At 43.7% G+C, this 19173-nt stretch overlaps 1 protein-coding gene across 1 annotated transcript in view; it reads right to left on the reverse strand.

The window, feature by feature from the left end:
* LOC147455643 (3-oxoacyl-[acyl-carrier-protein] reductase 4-like) overlaps nucleotides 1–18287 on the reverse strand; it is a 63754-nt gene extending 45467 nt beyond the window's left edge. Inside the window, exon 1 of the mRNA XM_086514377.1 lies at nucleotides 17881–18287. Coding sequence (XP_086370503.1) covers nucleotides 17881–18046 — 166 coding nt within the window. The 5' untranslated portion in view covers nucleotides 18047–18287. The remainder of the gene's footprint in view (nucleotides 1–17880) is intronic.
* Between the last annotated feature and the right edge of the window lie 886 nt (nucleotides 18288–19173).

Consider the following 19173-nt stretch of genomic DNA (forward strand, 5'->3'; position numbering starts at 1 on the left):
CACTATGGACATTGGCAAGCCATGGTACTTGAAAATTTGTGAAATGAAGAGGGTTGCCATTTGATGGGCTTTGATAGTCTTTTTGACAGGTATAAAATGAGCTTGTTTATTGAACATGTCTACTATCGTCCATGTTCCCGTATTTCCATGGATAGACTTGGGCATTCCACAGATAAAATCCATGGATATACTCTCCCATGGTGAATTAGGGATTGGCAAAGGTTGAAGCAATCCAAGTTGCTTCCCTCTATCAAATTTTGTCTTTTGGCATACCACACATTTAGAAACATACTCTTATATGTTCACTTTTATGGTAGGCCAATAGAAATATGTTTCAATTCCCTTTAAGGTAGACTGAATCCCTCTATGCCCCGGATAAGGTGGAGCATGTGATTCATACATTACTTTCTCACGTAGTGAGTTAGTAACACATAGTCTATTGCCGTAGAGAAGATAACCATCTTGTAAAGTAAATGGTTCTTCTTTCTTCCCTACTGCAAGGGCTGGCCGCTGAAATCACATCTCTAAAATCGAGATCAATAGCATACTCATCTATCATTGAAGATAGATCATTGTGAGTTGCTATGGAAACCGCATTCACTCTCGGCCGTCTTGAGAGTGCATCAGCTACTTGATTATGCTTGCCAGCAATGTGAGCAATATGAAAATGAAATTGCGAAAGGAAATTCGCCCACCTCATTTGTTTGTCGGAGAGCTTGGTCTGCGTCATGAAGTACTTAAGACTTTGGTGATCCATTCGCAGAATGAAAGGAGTCCCCAATAAATAGTGCTTCCATGAGTCTAAGGCATGTAGAACTGCAAGGAGTGCCTTTTCCTATATGCCTAGAGCTTGCTCAACAGGGTCGAGCGTTTGACTCTCATAGCCTATGGCGTGCCCTTCTTGGAGCAAAACAGCTCCAAGGCAATCACCACATGTATCACATTGGACCTCAAATGGTTTTGAGAGATCCGGTAGTGTAAGCACAGGTTGGGAGATAAGCTTTTCTTTAAGCTTTTCGAAAGCATTGTTCTCCTTAGCAAACCATGTATACCTAACGCTTTTCTTTGTTAGGTCATGTAATGGTTCCGCAATTTGTGAGAACTTTTCTATGAAGCGTCTATAGTATGCACAAATACCTATAAAGCTTCTTGATTCATGAAGATTCCTTGGTTTAGGCCATCCTTTTATTACCTCTAACTTGGATGGATCCATTTGGATGCCATCTTGAGAGATAATGTGACCTAAATACTGAATCTCTTGCAAGAAAAATTCACTCTTCTTTCGATTAACATAAAGTTTATTCTCTCTTAAAACTTGAAATATTACCTGGAGGCGTTGCTTGTGTTCGTCTAATGAATTAAGAGTAGATGATAATATCATCAAAGAACACTCCAGTGAAGGTTCGATGAGGCCTGAACAGCTTCTCCATCAAGCAGTTGATTGTGGTTGGTGCATTGATCAAGCCAAAAGGCATGACAATGTATTCGTAAAGACCAAATGTGGTGCGAAATGAGGTCTTTACAATGTCTTGATAACTATCCTTATTTGATGATAGCCACTTTTTAGGTCAATCCTACTGAAGTAGGTCGATCCTTGTAGCTTATCAAATAGGTCTTCTACCCGTGGAACGGGAAACCTATTCTTGATAGTGATCCTATTTAGTGCTCTATAGTCGACACACATACGATATGTGCCGTCTTTCTTTTGCACTAATAGCACAGGTGAGCAAAATGGAGATGAGCTAGGCCTATCCATGCCCTTCTCAACTAACTCATGCACTTGCCGCATAATCTCCTCTTGTTGAGCTTGAGAAACTCTATCAGGAGGTTTGTTAAGCGGTGAACTTCCTGGAAGAAGTTCAATTGCATGGTCATCATTACCTCGTTTAGGAGGTAGCTCATAAGAGATGTCGTCAATAAAAACATTCCTTTTGGTTACTTTTATTTTCTTTTGCTAAAGCATTAGGTTCATTTTGAGAATCTTTATCAAAAATCATGTACACGGAAATAGAGCTCTTTATTGACTTGTTGAAAGTTGGTGTATGTACAATGGGAATAGTGTTACCCATTTCCTTAGCATCTATATACATGTCTTTTTCCCTGAACTTAAAGGAGATTCTCCTTTCAGGAAATTTAACGTTGGCAGCCAGGCGATCAAACCATGGTGCCCCTAAGATTACATCCTCATGCTTGAGAGGAGAGATAAAGAAGTCCTCTTTGTCCACATAGCTTTGAACATGAAACCTCAATTTCCCGATTAAGGGAGTGACTGAAGCTTCTTGCTCCTTGAAAGCACTGTCTGCAGGTAGGACATCTCTCATCTCATAGGCTTGTATGCCTAGCTTGGTGGCCAACTCTATAGATATAAAATTGTGAGTAGAACCAGGGTCAAAGAGAATAAAAGCATCATGTTCTCTTACCTTTCCCCAAGCATGGCAAAGAGGAGATCCTTTGTGGTGAGTTTGGTGAGTCTCCTCCTCTTGGATTTCAACCAAGGAAGCTCTAGGAGGATCTTGGCGGTTGTTCTTTTGGGGACAAGCGCGGTACGCATGCCCTTGTTCGCCGCACTTGAAACACCGGTTATCCTTGCGATAACGCTCAAGCTCTTCAGAAGAGAGTTTGTTTTTACCTTTGTAAACTCCCTTCTCTTTAGCTTTGTTGGAGTTGCCTTTAGGAGACTTTTGGACATTGTCCTTCCCCTTAGGCCCGTTGGAACCCTTGTTTTCCGTGGGCTTATTATTTCTTTTAGCCCCCGTTTGGAAATTGATTCAAGAGGCCACCATAGTATGGTGTATTACCGCCGATATGGTACGTGGCCTTTGGGAGTTGACATACTGCGCCATTTCTTCGATTTAGCCCGCACAAAATTGTTGCTTTTGCTCTCCAAAATCCAACTTTTTGAAGACAGTGGCTTTGAGTTGTAGGTCCCAAAACTTGTCTACATATTTGTGGATTGATTCATAGGGAGAGAGCTTTAAGCTTCGCCATTCGGTGAGTACTTTGTCTCTGGCATCGGTGGCCAAAAACTGCTTCATAATGGAAGATCTTAAAGCTTTCCATGTTCGTGGAGCTTCACCGTTGGCTCGTAGGCTAGACCACCATTGTCTGGCGGACTTTTGAAAGTGCATAGCTACATGGCGTAGCTTAGAGGACTCCGTGAAGCCCTCATCTCCAAACGCCGCATCAAACTGTTGGATAAAGGCCAAGACTTTGTCCGTAGCACCAAAGGTGTCATCATAGGTAAGGAAAGAGATGCTCTTCCCTCCCTCTTTGAACTTCTTCAACTTGGATGACCTCTTCCATGCGGCATAGGATTTCTTATGGCCTCTTCTTTTTTATGGTTCAAAGGTTGCACCATCACTTTCTTCAGAAGGTGAAGAATTTAAAGAAGGTGGAGAAGAGGGTGACCTCTTTCTCGCCTTTTTCTTATTCTTGTCTTGATCTTCGTCGTCTTCACCATCACTTTCATAAGAGGAAGAGGATGAAGAAGATGGAGGAGAGAGTGTCCTCTTTCTCGCCTTTTTCTTCTCTTGCTTTTTATCATCCCTCTTTGAATTATGGTGTGGAGAAGAGTGTGATGGTCTTCTCCGCTTTGGTGGTGATGGAGAGCGTTTAGCCCGCTGTCTTCGTGGAGCCATCTCCGCCGAGGTGGCGGGAGACTCACTTCTTTCTCGTTCCTTCGGTGGAGGCTCTTGAGTTCTCCTTTGGGAAGGAGATGCATCATCAAGAAGTAAATTCTTGAGCCCTTCGTATGGATTCTCTTCTTCTTTGCGAATCGGAGAGAGACCTCTTCACAAGGAGGCTTCCTAGGTGTTCTCTCGTCATGGTGATGAGCTTGGAGAATCCCGTGAGCACGAAGCTGCCGTTGCACTTCACTTTGGAGAGATGGATTGCCCATGGCTTGTTGAAGCCTAGAAACAAGATAGTTAACAAGCATCGGAGCATCATTAGTAGCTTGCTCATTAGCAAAATCAAAGTTATCAACAGTAATTTCACTCTCTTTACTATTGTCAGCCATTCTAACAACTTTTAGGTGTACACTCTCTTTACTATTGTCAGCCATTCTAACAACTTTTTAGGCGTACTTTGGCACTTCAAGCCATAGTTTCTACTCCTCTTTACCCCTTTAGAAAAAGCACTCAAGCTCCTGTACCCGTGGCTCGAATACCATTAATTGCAAGGAATAGAAGAGAGGGTCTTTCAACACCAAAACAGCACCGGCTCCTGTCAAGCTTCTAATAGCTCAATAGTGGTTAAGCCGTAGGCAAGCCTCATAGGACTCCACTATTAAGACCATAGCTCTCGACGGTGATGCCCCGTTAACTGCACGAAGACAAGCGCACTGCAAGGCTGAAAATTCCCTATTCTACTTACTCACAGGCAATTAATAATACCAACCATTTATAGCTAGCTTGAGGACCTCCCTTCTTGAGCAAGAAAAGAGAAACCTTGCGCTCTGATACCAATGTAACATTTAATGGCCTAAAAACTTGTGTGTAGCGGAAATTAGCATGAACATAGTGGGCATTTCATTAGAATAGATTCCTAATGAGAATTACAAGAGTGCTTGGGTAAAGAGAACAACAAAAAGCATAACAGCTAGTTAGATAGCATGAACAATACTTTCAAAAGAGAGAGAAATTAAGCTATTGACAACAGTTGAGGACCGGATTTGCATGGAGCCGGCGTTCCTCCCTCCAAAAGGCTTTGTATTATGGTTTCTCCCATCAAGAGAGACATTGTACAATACAATTCTTTGTGTTTCTTCAAAACTAGCTAGTGCAATGAAGATGAAAGCTTCATGCACTAAGCAAAACACTTAGCAAACACAACATCAATTATCCCCGGTCTCAGACCCAAGACCTCACACACCTTCGAAGATGGTGAGAGCTAGCAGAGTATGAGAGTAGATTGAGAGGAAGAAGGAGTATCTTACGAGAAAGATGTACATCTCCTCACATAATCACTCATATTAGCATAGCTTAGCTTAGTAATTAGCATGGTAGAGGAGATGAGCATTGCATTGAAGCTTGGCTCTTGGTTGGATTTGCATCCACATGCCAAGAGTGTCGATGTAGGCTTCTATCTCACAAGCTTGGAGTAGGTGATGAGCTCTCCATTAAAGCTTGGGAAGAGAGAGTCTTCTTTACTTCACACATGAGATTGTGTGTGTGTGTGTGATAATGCCTTGCAAAAATCAGCCGCCTCTCTCTCTTGGACGAGCCCTCTTGCTATTTGCTCTTGCTCTACCCTCATTGGACCTCCCCAGGTCAAGCCAATGACTATTAAGCAGCATAAGTGATAGCCTTCTGACATGTGTCCCCCTTTCCCCTTTTGTGAGAGCTTTAGGTAATTTAATAATTCAACTAAACTCTCATTGGACCCTTTTGCCTCCTGGCCAATAGGAATCAGGCAAGCCATTGGGCTGCTCAATGCTCATTGGACCCCTTGGGAGACTGTCCAATAGTCTTCTAGAGGACTTAATTCTCATTGGTTCTTTTATTAAGTGTTTTTAAATTAATTAAACTAGATTTACTCTAGCCTAATTCTCATTGGTCCACCTCCAAGGCCATCCAATAGGAATTGGGTACACCTTGTGGACATCTGGCCTAGGGAGCTGACACGTGTCCCTCATTCCCTTTGTGTAAAGGGAGCTTGTGTGTGTGTGTGTGGCTCTCTCTCTCATCCCCTACATGCAAGGCTCGCCCCCTCCCAAGTAGGGATTGCAAAGACTTTTTTGTACACACACAAAGCATCCAATTCCCTTAAGGTTGACCTTTGGACACAACGTTTGAATTTTGGAACCTTAGCATTTTGGAAGTCTTAATGGGCTGAACCTTAGGGTCTTTTTAGCCCATTGTTGCACATGGCTCTTTTGCAGATGGTCCCCCCCCCCTTTGGATCCCTATTTTCCCTCCTTTGGATCCCTACTATGGCCGGTCTGCTAGCTTAACCAATATTCTAGCTTTTTCTCCCCTTGCACTTCCCCATATTAAATGATCAGTTTAATATGAGAAAATCATTTAGGAGAATTAGATATTGATTATTATGACACCCACGGGTGGCAAAGTGCTGTTTTCAGAGGATCCGAGTGGTGGGCATCTGTGGGAGGACTTGTGTCATCGATCCTGACCCTACAGCGCTTGACACTGTACATTGGAGGCTGTGGACCTGGGAGTGTTGTCCAACGGCACGAGTACAGTGGGACCCTGGAGAGTGGCTCTAGATGGACCCTTTCTCTTGTGCAGACCACCCAGGTGTCCCCTTCTTTCAGTACACTGTTCGAGTGGGACGTCACATACTGGCAGCATAGAGAGAGGCTCGCCCTGCTGCAGCACCTCATTGGCAAGAGGAGGGTCTCACACCTGAGTTCTTAGCAGCTTTTTGGGAGAGGTTGTATGACTCCAGAAAGCCGAGGCGAGTCACTTTGTTTCAGTGGCTAGTCGCACACAGAGCTACAGCAGTTGGGAGTTGGCTGGTGCATAATGGTCTCTCGACCACATCTGTAGCTTGTGGCCACCTTGTGGAGAGTCAACGTCATTGTCTATGGGACTGTCCTTGGGCACAGCAAGTGTAGCTTCGTGTTCTTCGGCTGATGCCAGAAACCCTAAAATTGCAAAAACCCTAACCCTAACCCTAAGGGCAGCAGGGAGATTACCGCGTTTTGCATTGGCTGATGACGTGGCATGCTGTACGGATTTCCGTGATTTACGCTAGCAGCTTTTTGGCTTTGCTTTTGGACCAGAAGCTTTTGAGTTTTAAAGGCTTTTTACTGTAACTGCTTTTCAGGCCAAGGGCCTTTAAATATGAGGTTAGGGCTCATTCTCTGGCATGCTTCTTGGAGAAGGTGCAGAGACTGGAGTACCTCCTCCTGTTGCAATATAAAGAAATACCGAAAGGGACGCCAAGGTTTGGAGGCCAATACTCTTTGGGGTGGAATTCCGCCACTCCGTGTCGCGTGTCGTCTCTCTCTCTCACTTCAGTTGTTATTGAAGTGCTAAAAGTCTGTTTCAGTCTGTTCTTTTCTATTGGCACGTGGTGCCCGTCTTGTGACAAGTGTCCCAGGGCCCCATCGGACGAGACCCTATAAGTTGGAACAATTTATACCTTCAAATTCTTGTCATATTCCGAGCAAACATGCCACATCATTTTTTTGTGACAAACACGTTGGCTGCCCTGCAACAAAACATTGGTTGCTCTACATCTGCTACTAGGCTCCCAGGGGCACCTCCCCTCTGGACTCTACAGTGTATTGTAAGAGGTGACCCCCTCCCCCCTCCATATATAGGCCCAAACACAGCCTTCCCGACACATCCCTCATCCCCCAGGACCTAGCAAAAATAGGAAAAAGCTAAAAAAAAAGGGGCTAAATAGCCCCTAGGGCTCTAGGATAAAAAATGGGCCACTTGGGTCTAAATACCCTAAGACTATAGAAGACACAATGGCCAAGGAACCAAGAACCTTCAAAGAGCAAGGAAGATGTTTCTACTGCGATGAGAAAGGACGCATGAAGCCCAATTGCCCTGTTCGGTAGCAACAACAAGAACAAAGCATCTTCGAAAAAGAAGAAGCGAAGAAGGAACCCACTCCACTGAACTCGAATTCTATTCGTGATATACAAGAGAATATGGAAAAAAAACAAGAGGTACGTGTCAACTTCTAAAGGATAATCAGCGGGTATTAATCCTTTATGGGTATTGATCCTTTATGATCCAAGGTTAGTGGATGATTTCATCTCAAAAATTATTGAAAACTTTGCAGCATTGGAAGATTCTGTTGAGGATGCCGCAAAAGAATGTCATGGAGTTCGTTGAGCAAAAACTGCAAATATTCTGTTGAATCCATGAATTCCAAGTCTTGGGTTCTTTATGGCTTATGACCTATAAGACACAGCGGTGAAGACGGGAGCGCGCCCGATGCGCGATGAAATAAGGGTGGGAGTGGCTAAAAAGTCCGGGTTGGAGGGCGAAGATCCCTCAAATAAAATTCAAATAGCTCTGTCTGCTCTTTTGTAGGACCGGTATGCTTTCAGAAAAGCACACGCCTGATGCTTTGAATCTTGATACCATTGTCACAAGGCGGACACCAAGTACCAATAGAAAAGAACAGACTTTTAGCACTTCAAAACAAATGAACTGAAAGAGAGAGAGAGAGAGAGAGAGAGAGAGAGAGAGAGAGAGAGACGACACGCAACACGGAGTGGCAGAATTCCACCCCAGAGAGTATTGGCCCCAAACCCTAGAGCCCCTATTTCGTCAACACAGTAGAAGCCAGTACTCCAAACTCTGCACCTTCTCCAGGAAGCATACTAGAGAATGAGCCCTAACCTCATATTTAAAGGCCCTTGGCTTGAAAAGGGGTTACAGTAAAAAGCCTTTAAAACTCAAAAACTTCTGGTCCAAAAAGCAATGTCAAAAGCTATCAGCGTAATTTACGAAAATCCGTACAGCCTGCCACATCATCAGCCAATGCAAAATGCGAAAATCCGTTTAGCCTGCCACGTCATCATGCCAACGCAATTTTCAAAAATCTACCACGTCATCAATTTTTTTACGTGTGTACGGGTGCTGCTTTATTTTAATCCTTTGTCATTTGGGGCCCCATCGAACGGGGTCCCCATAAGTTGGTAGGACTTCTTCTTCTGTTACTTGTTCTTCTTAGGGTTTAGGCCCCTCGGCCGGCATCTGTAAGTTGGCTCCATTCTTTAGGCTTTGACACGTCAGCAGTTTGTGACAATAAATGCTGCACCTGATGTGAAAACTGCCTAAAAAGAGGAGAAACGAAGTGGGAACAACACGTGCTATATAGCACAAACCGTAGAAGACTGTAAGGCACCTATTATGCAGAAAATGGCACTGACAAAAATTCTGCACAAAATGACGAAATTGGCTGTGCAGACCTGTCTGTAGTAGAAACGCAAGCCGAAATGAGCCCGAATCAAAAATCTGAGCAAAATCAAAAATATTTATGGACCTACGAACGCTCGCCAAACCTCACTAAAATCGGAGAAAGTGAGGAGGCGTGTGCTGAAGCAGCTGGCGACCTGAGCGCGGGAAGACACAACGTGCTCTGATACCAAAGCTCAAGGCACACAACTAAGAGTGTATTACTTAGTGTGCAATGGAAAGATAGATAGCCGTAGAGTGATGGGCGTATATACAATGCACGGGGAAAAAACCTCCTAAAGAGGGTAAAAATGCCTCGGCAGTCCTAGTGTGTTCGCACACATCACTACCACATGTGTATGGTAACAATAGCCTACCGATCTCTAAACAAGATCACCATCTAGAATCGCTTTTCGATTCCTCAAATTGATGATATTCTCGATAAGTTACAAGGTGCAAGAACCTTCAGTCGCATAGACTTAAAGAGCCGATATCATTAGATACAAATCGCCCTTGTCCGTAAGACTGCTTTTCGCACTATCTTTGGACTCTATGAATTCTTGGTGATTCCTTTCGGCTTGACCAAAACACATGCAAATAAATGATGGATGGGATATTTTCAGCCCACACCGAGCTTTTACAGGAGTATTCTTTGATGGCATACTAGTCTTTTCAAAGACAGAGGAGGAACATCGGAAACACTTGGACATAGTGCTTCAAGAACTGCGAAAGCACGAGTTGCATGTAAATGCAAAGAAAAGTGAGTTCTTTCTCACGGAAATACACTAACTCCGCCATTATAGTCTCTCACAACCAAGTGAGTATGGATCCAGCAAAGATCCACATGATATAAGACTGGCCAACTCCCACTACGACACATGATGTGGTAACCATCCCAAATTGAATAGGGTAACCATCCCGAATTGAATAGGGATAATCATTTGTTCCATTCTGTAACTTGCTTCAAATAGAGAAGAAGTCTGGGTCGTGTGCGTACAATGAAGGATCTGGAAGTGAAACATGGCCAAGAAGTTGGCCCACCTCATCTGCTTCTCAGATAACTCCCCCTATGTGAGAAAATATTGCAGACTTTGATGATCGGTTTTGATCACAAAGTTTCTTCCTAGAAGATAATGCTTCGAGGTAGATAAGGCGTGAATCACAGCCATAAGTTCCTTCTCGTTCTGCATCGTTAAGCCGTTTACTTTTATAAGCCACTTCATGGGCTCCTTGGTTAAGCACCGAATCACCTGAAGAATCAGGGTGAACCTTGTGAAGTCGCGGAGCGGAGCGTGGGTCGACTCTCTCTCTCTCACACACACACACACAGTGAGCTTACACAGTACGCAGAGATCTGTTAGAAGGGTTATCACCCAATTCCTTAGTATTCACAAAGAATATGTTAGTATATACAAAGAGTTAGAGGTAAGTGAGTTAGGCGGGCGGCCGGCCATATCCGCATAAGAGGCCACTTGGGCTTTAATCCCAACAACCTCCCACTTAAAGTCCAATGTGGCACTTTAAGTAACTGTAAATCTATGAACATAAATGTACAAAGATTTACATGGCTGCCATCTATCCAATGCCCAATAACTCACGACAATGCACAAAGCCCTCTCCTGGAAGTCCCTTTGTGAGTAGATCAGCAGGATTGTCCTTGGTGTGGATCTTCAGCAGTTGTATCTGCTTGTCTTCAAGTACTTCCCTAATGAAGTGATACTTCACATCAATATGCTTAGTCTTCGAATGGAACACTGGATTCTTTGCCAATTGTATAGCACTTTGACTATCACAATATAACTCTGGCATATCTGCATTGATTCCCAAGTCTGCAACCAATCTACCAAGCCAAATAGCTTCTTTGCATGCCTCATTTGCTGCAACATACTCAGCTTCTGTAGTAGACTGCGTAACACAATCTTGTAATCGAGATCGCCATGATATGGCACCTCCAGCCAATGTAAAGACATAGCCTGATGTAGATCTCCTCTTATCCAAGTCTCCTGCATAATCTGAGTCAGTGTATCCTCTGACACTCAAATCCTGACTACCATAGCATATGCGCATACTCTTTGTATGTTTTAAGTATCTCATGATACCTTTCACTGCCTCCCAATGTTTCTTGCCGGGATTTGACATATATCTGCTAACCACTCCCACTGCAAATGCAATATCCGGACGTGTAGCAATCATTGCATACATCAAACTACCCACTGCAGACGCATATGGAATCTTATCCATTTCAGCCTTTTCTTCCTCAGACACAGGACAATCTTGTTTGCTAAGTTTCACATATGGTGGCAATGGAACACTCAATGCCTTTCCCTTCTCCATATTGAAACGTTGCAAAACCTTGTCAATATACTCGGTTTGAGATAACCAAATCAACTTCTTTGATCTGTCTCTCTCAATGCGCATACCAAGTATATGACTTGCCTCACCCATGTCTTTCATGTCAAACGATTTTGCCATCTTTGACTTCAAAGCTGAAATTTCTTCCAAGTGTTTGCCAGCAATCAACATGTCAGCCACATACAAAATAAGGATCAGCCAACTGCCATCCTTAGCCTTCTTTGTATATAGACAGTGATCGAACTCACTACGTTTGTAACCTTGAGAAAGCATAAACTGGTGGAACTTATGGTACCATGCCCTCGGTGATTGTTTTAAGCCATAAAGACTCTTTAACAACTGGCATACCAAATGTTCCATGCCTTTCTCAACAAACCCTTCTGGCTGCTGCATGTAAATTTCCACATCTAAATCACCATGCAAGAACGCTGTCTTGACATCCATTTGGTGCAACACCAAATCCAATATAGCAACCAATGCAAGAAAGCATCTCAATGTAGTCATCTTAACCACTGGAGAGAAGACTTCATCAAAGTCAATGCCTTGTTCTTGCTTAAAGCCCTTGGCAACAAGCCTTGCTTTGTACTTTGGCTGACTATCATGAGCGGTGATCTTATACCTGTAAACCCATTTACAAGGTAGAGCCTTTTTGCCCTGTGGTAATTTAACCAATTTCCATGTCTGGTTTTTATGCAGAGCTGTCATCTCTGACTGCATGGCCAACTGTCATTTTTTCGAGTCAACCACTTGTAATGCTTCCTTGTAACAAGATGGTTCTCCGCAATCTGTGAGCATGACATAATTTAGAGATGGCACATAACGATCAGGTGGTTTGGAGACACGCTCAGAACGTCTCACCACAACTGATTCTGCCTCTCTAGCCACTATAGGCTGTTCCTGAGCCTGACCATGCTGTCTTGATGTGCTAGCACTAGGTCCATCTTCCCTGAAGACAACTCTTCTGATCTCCTCTGTCTTCTCTGGCTTAGCGTGAAACTTGGCTTCATTGAAATGCATATCATTGCTACGAATAAGCTTTCTGGACTCAGGATCCCAAAGCCGGTAACCCATCTCGCCCGATTCTCCGTAGCCAAGAAATATACACTTCTTGCTCTTTGGTTCTAACTTATTTCTGAACTCCTTAGGAATATGGCTATAAGCTTCACAACCAAAGACTCTGAGATGCTTATACGAAGGTGCCTTGCCTGTCCATAGCATCTCGGCCACTGCACTCTTATCCAGAACCCTACTAGGAGACCTGTTGATCAAATGGACTGCTGTAGCCACTGCTTCCGCCCAAAATCCATCAGGCAACTCAGCATTTGACAACATGCTTCTGACCTTCTCTTGTATGGTCCTATTCATACGTTCTGCAACCCCATTCTGTGAAGGATTATATGGTGCAGTAAGTTCCCGCTTAATCCCTTTTGCTTCACAAAAGTCTTGAAAAGCTTTGGAAACGTACTCTCCACCATTGTCAGTTCTCAAGCACTTCAGCTTCTGACCACTCTGATTCTCCACCAGCTGCAAGAATGTCTTAAAGACCTTGAGCACCTCATCCTTGTGCTTCAAGAAGTAAACCCATACTTTGCGAGAATAGTCATCTATGAATGTACAAAAGTACGCTGCTCCCCCTAGTGACAAACTAGGCATTGGTCCGCATAGGTCACTGTGTACAAGAGCTAACCGTTCGTCCCTACGATTCCTCTTTGATCTGTGCGGTTCCTGTGTTTGCTTACCATAAACACAATGCTCACAAAACTCGAAATCTTGAAATGAAAAGCCAGGCAAATAACCATAATGAGAAAGTATTTCCATTCCTCTTTTTGACATATGTCCCAACCTACGATGCCACAGTGACACACTTGGCTGCTCAATCACATTAATTACATGGTTTTTAACCTCTGAAACATGTAAAGTGTACAGAGTTCCTGACTTGCTGCCATGTGCTACAGTCATCGAACCTTTGGAGATCTTCCAAGCGCTGTTCCCAAAAACTGTCACATAACCCGCATCATCCAACTTCCCTGTACTAATCAAGCTCTTTCGGATTGCTGGAACATGTCTGACATTCTTGAGCCATAAAGAAGAGCCATTCTGAAACTTCAACTGCACATCTCCCACTCCAAGTATGTCACAAACCTGCTCATTGCCAAGTCTGACATAGTCTTTAGTAGCCACATATGATGTAAACCACTCTTTGTGCGGAGAAACATGTAAAGATGCCCCTGAGTCGATAATCCAATCACTCATAGCATGTCCATCCTCTGCAGTCAAGAAAACAGAATCAAGATTGCTTGTAAGGAAGATGTCACCACCTGCTATACCAGAATCACTGTCTGAACCAGATCCTGTGACATTCACCTCTTCAATCTTCACTGAACTCTTCTTTTCATCTTGCTCAAAACTCTTTGTTTTGCCTTTTTCTTGTTTCCACTTCGTACAGTCTCGCTTCATGTGACCCTTCTTGCCACAATGGTAGCATTCTATGTCATCCTTTGACTTCGAATCACGAGACTTACTTCGGTTTTGTGCCTTCTTACCCTTCTTCTCTTTAAACTGTTGTCTCCCTCGAACGACCAAAGCACTATTGCCTTTGCCTTTGTCAATGTTCTTCCTGTTCACTTCCTCTGTGAGCAAGCTGCCTTCTACATTAGCACTCGTAAGACCTTCTGGCGCGACAGAATTACTTAACGCTGTACGAAAAGTATCCCAACTGTCTGGCAAAGTGATTAAGAGAAACATAGCCTTCACTGAATCTGGAAAGACTATCTCCTGTGCTGTTAACTGGCTGAAAATTGAGTGAAATTCATTCAGATGATTTGACATGGCTGTCCCTTCCTTCATCTTCAAATCCACCAATTTCTTGAGCCAGTAAATCTAAGAAGCAGCACTTTGTTTCTCGTACATATCACATAGCTTTTGCCATACGCCATACGTTGTAGTCTCTTCTGCTACGTTGAAATAAACATTTTCTGACAGTGTCAGCATGATTGTGGAACAAGCTAACTCGTCAAGCTCTTCCCACTCATCTTGAGCCATAAATTCTGGTCTCTCCCCTTTGAGCTTCAGTGGCTTCACTTGTTTTTTCTGCACCAAAACCTGCCAAATCTGCTTCTTCCAGAATGAAAAGTTTGTGCCATCCAGCTTCTTTATGTTGTAAAGAGTCTCACTGTGAGAAGATGCCATATCTGCCAAACTGTTTACTCCTGAGAAAAATCCGGCAGAGTTTCCCCTGTAAACTGGCCTCTGTACACAGTAAACAAGCTGTAATCAACAAGCTGAACACCTCTCCTCAGGAACTGTCAGTATTTTGAAAATTTTTGACAGAGTCTCCCCTGTAAACTGAGCTCTGGGAACCAAAAGATAGCTCAAAAAACAATCATAAATAGCTGACCAATGACAAATCTAAAAAATCCCTGTAATATGCTGTCCTGTAAGCATACACTGTCTCCTCTCTGGGCGATGACAGAACCTGTATCTGTCTCAAGACTGAACTCTGAACAATGCCTCAACGGCCTGACGCATAAGATGCAATCCAGTGTCTACACAAAGTCATACATCCTAAGGGATAAAAATCGCCGAAGAGGATGCGTGTAGAGGGGAACTCCAGCAACCTAATCCACCTCACACTGGGTAACCCAGCCCCCAGTGCTTGGCTTCAAAAAACCTCACACACGACCCTCTCAGATGGCTCAGCAAACTGCCCAGAACTAGCATACATCCTATAATAGACCAATCACTGTCCTATGACCGCTGCGGCGGTCTGTCTGCTAGCGTGACTCACAACTAGCAGACCCACAATCACAGTACATCAATCTGTAATACATGCCAGTGGTGTCAAGCCGTCGTATGGCCACACCTCCCCTGGAACCTGGCAAGCACAAGAAGTAGCAATGCAGACTGCAATATATATATCTGATGATATATATGTATACCTGGTCTATAGATGATGCTCTGAAGACGAATAAGTGATGTATGTCGATGTCGATATTGATGTCGACCACCTCCTGCTTGCCAATCTACACAAGACGGATTTCTTTGCGGCTGAAATCTATCTTCTGCTGTAGTGCTCAGAACGAAATTCTGAGGGCATAAACGGCTTCGAAAGGGGGGTAAAACCCCAGGTCGCCTGGTGGAAACGCTCTCGGAACGCCGAGTGTGAATTTTCGAACTCCGGATCCAGAATCTGCCAGAAAAGTGCGCGCGCGCGCGATTGCGCAAATCCGCACTGAACCAAGGCTCTGATACCAATTGAAGTCGCGGAGCGGAGCGTGGGTCGACTCTCTCTCTCTCACACACACACACACAGTGAGCTTACACAGTACGCAGAGATCTGTTAGAAGGGTTATCACCCAATTCCTTAGTATTCACAAAGAATATGTTAGTATATACAAAGAGTTAGAGGTAAGTGAGTTAGGCGGGCGGCCGGCCATATCCGCATAAGAGGCCACTTGGGCTTTAATCCCAACACCTTGAATGGTTTCCTTAAGTCTGGCACTATCAAAATAGGACCATCACTTGATAAATACTTGTGCCTATCAAAGGCTCCTTGATGTCTTGAGCCCCATTTGAATGGGATCTTCCGTGTTAGGTCAGTTGGTACGAACTTCTTTGAAATTAGGCCCACTTGGTGAGGAATTGTAAGTTGGTGAAACTTCTTTTGTTGCTTCTTCTATTGCTTCTAGGATTTAGGCCCCTCGGCCGAGATCTGCAAGTTGGCTCCGCTCTTCAGTGGCTTGACACGTCAGCATTTGTGACAACTAAAAACGCAGATCTGGATGATACCGATGATAGGCAGCAATGGGAGCACTCAATGCAGCGAGGAGATGGCCGAGGAGAAGCTCAATGGGCTGCCGAAGTACTGGACAGCATCGGGATGCTAGCGAAGGTAGATTCGAGCGAGCGAGAAGGAACTAAAATCTGAAAACGCTAGGTTGATCTACTGTACTTGCAAGTGCTAGGCTGATCTGGCGATTTGGAGCAAAAATGCTAGGGTTTATAATTGTTGCAAAACGGCGAGACTGATCTACTACAACACGTTGGGCTGAACTAAGCGCTGCCTGATCTGATGCAAAACGTTGGTATAACTGCTCCTTTAATAGGGACTTCTCACTGGTTATAAGCCACTTAAGGTTGAGATAGGGTAAAACCTCTGTCAAATTTCTTAAAAATAAATCTGTAAAATGATTTATTAATAAGTTTGACTAAGAGTTAGTTTCTGGGTAATACTGTCGCACATCTGCCAATCCACGAATCCAATCGGCACTGGGAATGGCTCGTTGGATTTCTCTAATCTAAAACTATATGCACGTCATGCCAAATGCCCACCGTAGTGTGATAACATCTGTCACAACGCTTGTACAATCCAATTATGCAAGAGGGTTCCAAAATTGAAAAACCTAATCTAATGGACTCGTCCTGATATGTAGGTCTAGCGAACAGGCTCACAAAAATGCCAATATTAATCCTCCTAGGATTCTAGACACTCCTATCTAGATATAGGTGGAAAACTGGCTCTAGAAATCAATGAAGCATGTCCACATGGCACACAGATCCACATGACATCCACTCTCTCTTCAACGATCCTTTTTTACTTTCTTTCAACTCTGGATGTGTTCCCTTCAATCCGTATGTTTGGCATGAATAAGCCAAGAACCCCCTTATGGTAGGTGCAGCACGGCCATGCCTCTGAAAGGCACTTCCTCTCTTCATCTAGCAGAAGTTCGCACCACAATCTACAAAAAGAGAAGGCTCTCTAACGTCATAAAGATGAGTTTGAGTCCATAGCCTTAAGAGAAGGGTGATAACATGTAGTAGTTAGCCTTGACACATGATCTTTTTCTTGTTTTGAATCATACTCCATGTGATTGCTTGATTGTAGGTGTTCTTCCTTGGGAGGAAGTGGTAGTAGGCTAAAGGAGAAAAATTCAATAAAGATAAATTAGACTTCTCATGATAAAGAAAAACATACAAGGCCACCTATGCTTTGAATAATCCACTCTCACACTCCAAAATGAAATGAGCCTCGTAACACATTAATCCACTATCAACCAATCTCTTCAAAACCAAACAAGTAGAACCAAAGACAAAACTCATAAAAGTCCTTTGACAAGGGCTACCAAAATTGACTTGCATTGAGGATTCTTCGAATGACTATCTTCACCTTCTAACAAGAAAAATTTCTAATTGTGGTGTAGATTAAGCAATAGATCATGGCTCTATGAGAAGAGGCCCGGAATGGCAAAAGCTTTTTGTATGAGAGGAGGATGGATGATGGCATGGCATTTCTTGTAAACTTAGGCTCTTGGTAAAAGCCAATTAGCCAAAGGCAAACTCATTGGAGACAGCAAAATTTGCATTACAGCTTTGGCTTGGGAGGTGCCATCAACACAAAGGTCCTGTGTACCCTTCTAACGTTGTATGCAGCTACTTGCCTACATGTATGGACCCTCATTCATCATCCAAGTCATCATCCTGCTGTTTCCCTCAGTGCTCTTGTTCGATTTTGCTCATTTCATTCCTTGCACTATGATCCTTCCCTTGAATTCAAATCAGGGGGTCGTTTCCAGCTACAAGAACAAAACAAGGAAGAAAAACAAACAGAAGGATAGGAGAAGCGGGACATGAAAATGGAACTTACGGATGAGAGGGTTCGGAGGGCATCGGAAGGGAAGCCGAAGAGATTGCGAAGAAGGTAGGACGGTCCTGGAAGAGAATGCAGCAGAAGGGTTCAGCTTCACCACCGAGGAAGCGGCTGCCTGCAGAAAAGAAGCCGAGGAGGCCGAGGCAATGGCGGATGTTGCCATCTCTCTCTGTCTCTTTCCTGCTTCTTCTTCTTCCTCTTCTCTCTCTCTCTCTCTCTCTCTCTCTCTCTCTCTCTAATGCGATTTATTTGTTTTGTCCCTCCTCCTCCTCCTCTCTCTCTCTCTCTCTCTCTTCTCTTCTCTCTTCTCTCTTCTGTGTATCTATGAAACGAGAGAGCTACTCGTTAGGACATGCAGGAGTGAGAGAAGAGAGCCTTTGCATGTCCCAACGATCGATGCTAGAAGACAAGGATCTACAAAAGAAGGGCGGATGATACGAGAATTTGCTAGGGGGTGGGTGCATAAGAGGTGTTTCCCACAGGGAGTCGCTAAACCCGCTATAAGCTTATAAGTTCTACTTTTTGCATAGTAATCCCCCCCCCCCCCCCCCCCCGGGGTACAAGCGTTTACCCATGCAACAAGCAGACAACTGAGACACTAAACTTAACGTGCTACATGTGAATCTAATCTAAAGCTTGCCTAAGGAGTTGTCTTGCCACTCACTAGGAATGGTGGCAGGCTAGGGTCTTTGCACTTATAAATCGACCAGATTTCTAGAATCCAATGGGGCTGGACCAAGTGGTTAAAAAAAGCCTTATTCATGCATGTAGTTCTCAATGCAAAGTAATGCTCCTTTTCCAAGGTACCAAAGCGTTGTTAACCTTTTTAAAAAGGAAGTTTTTTTGGGTCAATGTTTTGCATGGCAGTCAAACAAGACCACTTTCTCTTCCACCGGCTTGTTTGAACCAAACCTAGGTGCCTTCCATAAATTGAACAAGGAATCAAAAAATCTGAATAAAATGTTGGCCCAATGCGCTTAGGTAGTATAATAATAAGGTGCTTTAAAGTCATAAGCAAGTCATAAATACACATGTTGAGCATTAGAGGAAGAAATGGCCCATTAATTTAACAAATTGTGTTGCTCAAATTCTCTTAGGAAACAACCAAAACGTGCCAAAAATTAGAGGTGGCACATTGTGGGTGGGATCTCAACAATCTCTACACCAAAACTAGTACGTTTAAACAATAGTGTTCGATAGGATGAGAATCTTGGATAGGGGTCCAAGTTCTTGGATTTGTATTTATGATGCTTCACAATAGCATCGATCCTTGTGGCTTCATCAATACCC

This window comes from Adiantum capillus-veneris, chromosome 6, assembly GCF_014529385.1.
Source record: "Adiantum capillus-veneris isolate H3 chromosome 6, ASM1452938v2, whole genome shotgun sequence".
Lineage (NCBI taxonomy): Eukaryota > Viridiplantae > Streptophyta > Polypodiopsida > Polypodiales > Pteridaceae > Adiantum > Adiantum capillus-veneris.